This window comes from Monopterus albus, unplaced genomic scaffold, assembly GCF_001952655.1.
Source record: "Monopterus albus unplaced genomic scaffold, M_albus_1.0 scaffold99.1, whole genome shotgun sequence".
Taxonomy (NCBI): domain Eukaryota; kingdom Metazoa; phylum Chordata; class Actinopteri; order Synbranchiformes; family Synbranchidae; genus Monopterus; species Monopterus albus.
In genome coordinates this window covers 3,569,095-3,576,278 of record NW_018127979.1, presented here as the reverse complement: position 1 = coordinate 3,576,278, position 7,184 = coordinate 3,569,095, and the positions used below count along the sequence as shown (strand labels likewise).

General features: G+C 41.3%; 1 protein-coding gene across 1 annotated transcript in view; it reads right to left on the bottom strand.

Moving 5' to 3' along the window:
- Positions 1-4,335: 4,335 nt before the first annotated feature.
- Positions 4,336-7,184, bottom strand: part of irs2b (insulin receptor substrate 2b) — an 11,733-nt gene continuing 8,884 nt past the window's right edge. Inside the window, exon 2 of the mRNA XM_020609444.1 lies at positions 4,336-5,038. Within this exon, the coding sequence (XP_020465100.1) occupies positions 5,034-5,038 (5 nt within the window). The 3' untranslated portion in view covers positions 4,336-5,033. The remainder of the gene's footprint in view (positions 5,039-7,184) is intronic.

The window sequence follows — 7,184 nt, the reverse complement described above, 5'->3', positions numbered from 1 at the left end:
ATAGAAATGAAGCAATCTTGCAAGAACCATTTTTGAGTGAATTATATCACAAATGTAAGACAAATGTTCATGATGTGTCTCTGGTTGTGTTTTTTTTTCTATTGGCATCATAGTAGTATGTATGCTAAAGCAGTTGTCACACCATATGACACATTACAACTAATATTATATTGTCTCTCACAGATTGCAATTGATTTTATTAAACCCATCTTGCAGTGTGACATGCAACAAACCTGAAGGACAGCAGTTATTACACAATGTGTATATCATGGAGATTAAAAATAGGAAAAATTCAAGTATGCTTGTGTATGTTTACAATATTCTATTTATTTGTGTATAAGGTAAAGCACCTAGCATATCATATGCACTATGATGCAGAAAATATGTTGCATGTTGGCCCAGGCAGATGTACACAAACCAACTGAAGACTTAATGTTACGAGAGGCATCCACAAATGGCCACAGAGCATACTTGCCTTTTAAAAGCACACACGCGCACACACAAACTCAGCTACTAATGTAGTGGTGGTCTTCCAGATGCCTTTCCAGTATTTCCTCTGGAGCTACTGCCAGTCTCTGACCATAAGGCTGATGACTCCCTGGGGTAACTGGCTACTTTACACTGTTCATATGGGCTGAGCTATTGCACAACCAACCCCCCTTCAAACTCACTCACATACATACATACGTGCACAAGCAGACACACATTCAGTCTAGTTCACTGATTATCTTACCATGATAGTGCACGGTATGGCTTTATCTTGGCTGCATGTGTCAGTTTCCCACATAGAGTCTGTGCCCAGGTTTATCTTCTGTGTTTGACACATACGTACAGTGTATACAATAATGAAAAAACCATAATTTTCTATGTCTCCTCCAGTGAGGATGTGATTCTTTGACAGTGAGCAGTATGATTTAATGAGGTAAATTAGAGCCTTTTAATTAAAGCCCCTCTAACTAACTTTTTCCTCAAACTTTCAACTGAGTGAGTGAGAATTAAAACAAACTCAGGCGGTAACCCCTCCTCTTCTTCCTCCTCTCCTCCTTGCCCCCCCGCCCTGTCTGTGAAGCTGCATCATATATGGTAACTACAGCTGGACACAGACTCAGCAGTCAGGCAGCTCAGCAGTAATATTAGCACATATGGAATATAGACCATAGAGCCTGTGGTTTTCGGTGGCATTGCAGCAACATGGATCCTTTTTCCTACCAAAACAGTAACACAAGCAAATGAATGTTTGTACAAAAGAATGTTTTTTCTCAGTAGCACTGATACCGTAATGTTCCAGCCACTATCGCATGATGTTCAGTGCTACATACTTGATACACCGTTAGTTATGTGAAAAAATATAAATCACGTTACCCTTTTATAGGTGAACAAACTCTCCACTCCCCCACATGTACATCAAATTTTAGTCTTTTGGATGCTTTTAATGCTCTCCATCTCTGACATGCCAAACCAACATTAACCCTGGTTTTGCCTCATCCTTTGTCGCACTCTTTCTGTGCTACAAAACGCAGCCTCTTGGGTCTGACAGCTCCGCTCCCATCCTGGATTGTACCTGCACAGGGAGCCTCCACAGTCCATCTCTGAAACGAGCCATACTGGTTTGAAAAGCACATCTTATAACCTAGGATCTAGGATCAGCGAGGGCGTGGAGGAAGTGTGATGCGGATTTTAACAACAGTGGCCACGGAGGGCAGGAAATAAACACAAGGCCTGAGGATAGCAGAGTAGTAGGGTTTACAGCAGGAAGACAACATTCTAGACAATTTTTTACTTGATTTATCGAATTTGTGCTAAATCCTAGTTAATACAGCTTTAAACTTCAGCAAGAACAAGATCAATGGAAGGAGCAGTTCTCTTTAGCCTTCTGTTGTCTCCTTAGCCTTCCAGCATCTACATATGCTGTAGGTACTGTGCAACTCTGCCAAGAGATCATTCAATCAGTCAACCTGTACATTTCTCTGCAACCTGCCCATTCTTAGTGGTTATTGACCACCTCTTTTTGACTTGTTTAGTCTTTACTGCTCACATACTTTAAATAGAAACATATCATGCACTAACTATAACCCCACCTCTCTTACAAACACATGACACAAGCCACAGTAGCTAGTTAGACCTATTTCTTGCCATTAAGTTTTAATTAGCAAGGCTGTCAGAATAAATAATCTGACATCGTATTGGCTCCAAATCATAATCCTATCACAGTGTTATTTATTCCATCCCAGTTCCAGGGGTTGTTTCAACATGCTGGTCTAATTACTATCACTGGAGGTGGAGACTGGAAAGCAAGCGCAGAAAAACAATAACAATGCTACTGCTAGAGGCAACGCTAGCAGTAGGCCTACACCCAATACTTGATGTGCTCTTTCACAAAAGGGAGCAAGGTTTTGAAAACACTCAAAGAAAACAAGGAGGGACAAGGGAGATGAGAAAGAATCAAGAGCTGTTCTTGCTTTCCTTCTCTAGGGTTTTCTTAATGAAAGAGGCAGGAAACTGCTCTAGCAGGTGCCTCTACAAGTGAGAGATGAACAGCTACAGATTGTGTGCGATGTGACCAGGTGGACAGAAAGAGAAGAATGGAAACTGAGGGGACGGTTTCTTAAATAACACGATTATTTATTGCATGTGTCTATAAAGAATCAATACAATCTAAAGCAATGAACTAAGTTTAAATTATCATCTCTTAGTAGCGCCACAATATGCAAGATGTGAAATATTTACAATGAAAGACACAGCAAAAAAAAAAAAGCCAGGGCCCATATCGTAACCTTTAGATGTCAAATAGAAACATTATTCAAATGCAAAACACTGCTCAAAACAAAGAGAGAATGTTTCCGTTGCAAAATTTGAAAAAAACAAAGTACAAACAGCAAAAATCCGATTTAAGGTTTAGCAAACATTATTAACAGTATTTATACATTTGGTACGTCTTTGTAAACGAATTTTCAAAAGTGTAAATGTTGCATATATGCCATTTGTGTTGTACCTTAGTAACAATAATTAACTATGTCAAGTATTAATGATTTCTCTTAAAATCTTTTTTTTTCTTTCTTTTCAGAATTACAGCATTAGAAAATGTCCTCATAGTGGCATTCGTTTCACAAGGCTCTCCCATGACAGTCTGGAGAAAAAAAATAAAAATCAAAGCCAAACCATACTGGTTAGGATATAACTTAGTTAGTGCTTTTGTTGTGTCAGAAAGTTCACTCAAACAGATACTATGTACAATACAAACAAACATAAGTTATTTAACTTAACATGTCTCAAAGTTTTTAGTGTTGGTTTAGATGTAATTCTCTGTAAGATCGCACTTTTTTACAGTAAAGAGGCAAAGGTTAAGTACCAGTGAATTCAGATAAATAATAAGATACTTCCCCTGGTTTGTATCTGTGTTGTAGTTTCCATTCAGTACCTCTGCATGTTCTTTTGTTGCTGCAGTTGCTGTCATGTTTGTCGGGTTGTGTGTTCTCAAGCTCAGAACACGGTGTGTACTACATTCAACGTGTCTTGTGTTACAATCTAGAAAGTTTGTAAGTGCAAGACCGTGGACCAGTGGAGGCTGTTTTTTCAAGCTATTGAGTGGCTCATTGAACAGACAGAGTGTAGTCCTGCAGGCACCACATCGCTCAGCTTGGCCCGGTGTGGTGTGACACAGCTCTGCAATGAGGCATCACTGAAAATGATAGATACTGGGCTGTCCATTTACTCTGTATAAATAAGTTCAAACATTCATGGTCCCATGCCTTGTCCTGACAAGTCGTAACTTCTTGCAGGCTGTGTGAATGTGCAGGATATCACAGATGAACAGTAGGTGAGCTGGTAAAGTGTATAATGTTGCTGAGACTCGGGGTCACACAGGGCACATATCCGGTGGTCAGGTCCAGGTGGAACTGGCTCATGCTGCAGTGTTTGGATGTGTAACACCTGCATGCACATGTGATGCATTGCAATGTGAAGTATTCCTCCAAGGTCCCCTCGGTATGTTTAGTGTGTATGAAAGCTCCATTTCAGGCATTTTAATAAATATATTACTCTGGATTTTTAACACATAATCTGTCAAAAATGTAAGTGGGGGAAAGAAGGAGCTTAATCTCAGAGAGGCTCAGCTCCGATGCACATTCAGTCTCTAAGACGATCAGTTAAATCTCTGATATACTGTATTCATAGGTCCAAACTGAACGAGTCCATCAGACGGGGGCTTGAATGATGGTTAGAGTAAGGCTTTAGACTGGGGATTCTTAACAAACATTCACCTCGGAAAATAAATATTTTATATATTTTTTACTGTGTGAACTTGTACCAGCCTGTTTTTTTTTTTTTTAAACTGTTAACTGAGGTAGATTTTTTTTAAGCAAATGTTAACTCTGATTTTTCAATATTTTCATAAATGCCATATCTTTTGCAGTACACTCTGTATAAAAAATTGCACACACACATTTCAATTACTGCATACCTACATGATAAATAAATAAATACATGTAACCTGTATGCATGTAATTTTTTTTTATATGCGTGTATGTGTGCGCACGTGCTCTCCAGGTTTGGGTCACAGGGTTTAAGGTAAGAGTTTCTGGAAACTCTTGGCTGAGCCAAACAATGACCAGTTGAAAGTGTATGAATGGTAATAACAACAATAATTAACATAACAATAACATACTGCAGAATCATTTTTCTGCCTACGTACAGAGATAAATAGATAAATAGTTACCTATTAGAGTTAATAGTCCATTTAAGGTCTTGTTATTTTTTTAAAGTAACCTACTACTACAGCAGCAATGGCGCCTGAATGTTTTGGTGCCAAGAAAGCAAAGGGAAGATTTGGGGTGAAGATTGAGTGTCTGTGTTTCCATGGCGATGGCTGTCCCTGTGACCCCCGAAGGCAAAAAAAGAGGTCAAAGGTCACTGACTGCAGCGCATGCTCCAACTGTTGCTGTGGCGACCTCTTCACCTGGCTGCATACGAAATTCAACGTTCACAGGCAGAGGGGGTTTGTTGAGGGTGTGTCGCTCGGGGAGGGGCATCAGCCTTCATTCTGAAAGAAGAAGAAGAAGAAAACAGAAGTGAGTTTCTTGTCATGTGATTACAGGCATGAAGCTGGGATTTCTCAGGGTGAGTGTGTACATACAGTACAGTGCGCTATATGTGATTCACGATGCAGGACAAAGCAATAGAGGGGTGGCAGAGCTCAAACGTATACCCCCACTCTGTTACCAAGTAAAGAATAAGTGCTCTTCAAGGGACCTAGCTCTGTGTGTGTGTATTCCTCAGCTTGTAGACACTGAAGTGGCAGGTGCATTCATGACAGGGGAAAAACAAGAGTGGCATTTAACACTGTGCCGCTGACACAGGGCAGCCACCAAGAACAGCAACAACACTCCCACACACCAACAAACACACACACGGTTATTCTTGACTGCATACCTAGTGAAGTGAAATAAACAAAGATGTACTCCCACACACACCACCACTGTGTATTTCACATACAATAAACCCAGAATCTTCAGTGTCACTTTTCACCCAGTGGAAAGCTGCACTGACCCTTGCCCCTGTGTACTTGTTTGTGAGGTTTCATTTGCATGCAGAGTAATCAAATGAGAGCGGAAATCTTGGCTGACACACACACAAACAAACACACACACAGTCCTTCTCCATGGCTGCATTTCTTCCCTCGTTCGCCATCTCCTCCCCCTCTTTCCCAGTCATGAACAAGAGCTGTTTTCACAAAGCTGGATGTGATCGTCATTCTCTAAAACAAACCTTTCATTCAGAGTCCTCAATGTCCCCTCCAGCTACACTCACCATAAACACACACACACACACACACACACACACACACACACACATCTGTTCTCTCTTTCTGCCCTATACATACTCGCTGTAAAGGAAAATCAGATGCTAATGTCAGATCTAGACTTTCTAGGTGCAACTCTAATTTATGACCAAAACATCAGAGAGGGGGAAACAAACACACTGAAGAGGCATGTCCACAGATGCTCCGAGATGTCTCAGATGCAAATACATTGGAAAATAAAATAATTCATTTCACTCCTGAGGCCACCTGAGCGCTGTCCATGGTTGTCAGAGACAAATGAAAATACAAACACTGGGGTGCGAAGTGGTGGAAAAACCACAGTAACAGAATCAACCTGACAATGAGAAACGGGAATGCAGTGAGGTCATGGGATCAGTGGTCCATAACAATCTGAATGTGTGTGTGTGTGTGTGTGTGCTCTTGTACTGGCTACATAGTGAGGACCAAAAAATCTACAAAATTAGGACATTTTGTCTGGTCCTCACTTTGTGAAACACCTTTTTGAGGGTTAAAACTTGGTTTTAGAATTAGGTTTAGTGTTAGGCATTTAGTTCTGAAGGTTAGGGTAGGGGCTAGTGAAGGCATTATGTCAATGAGTGTCCTTACAAAGATAGAAGTATGCGTGTGTGTGTTTCTGCAGGGGCTGGGCTAGACAGGGGCCTGTAGAGGCAGACACTAGGGTGCGAAAGACTAAGATCTGCCGGGAAGGACAGCTGAATCACTAACAGCTCACATTAGCAACCAGGTGTAGCCATGAACGTAAACACTCCAATGCATTATGATTACTGTATCAACAATGGTGCAAAAGGACAATGTAGTGAACAGGCACTCACTACACACACTGCTATACTAACATGTGCTGGTTGGAGGAAAGTGTGGGTGGGCAGGGGGATTTGGGGGTGTTACTGAGAGCAGGGGACAGAGGTCCAGTGGGGGAATGAACCGAATGGCTCCTACCCCTCCCCTTTTTCGTGCACTTACACACGTCTCTCCACCCCTCTCCAAAACCAATTTTGTTCCCTCTGGCTCCGTTCATTATTTATTTAGTTCTCACAGGCTAAATTTAGCCCTGCTCCATTCACAGCTAAGAAACACACACACACAGGCATGCATACGCAGCAAATCCCAATGTCTGTTGATGCACCGTCTGCTTGAGTAGTTTCATGTTGTTGCACATCTACAGTAAATGAATGGGCTTGCAGGGGAACTGTACTTCTGAACAGTGGTCACAAGAAAGGAAGAGGATCACTCATTGTTTTTATATGCTGGAGCTTCTGCAAATAACAAAACTGACGTTGGGAGCAGGTTTCCTCCCACAGATAGGAAGATATCAGCAGGCTCAGATATGCTCTGTTTACATTCCTGC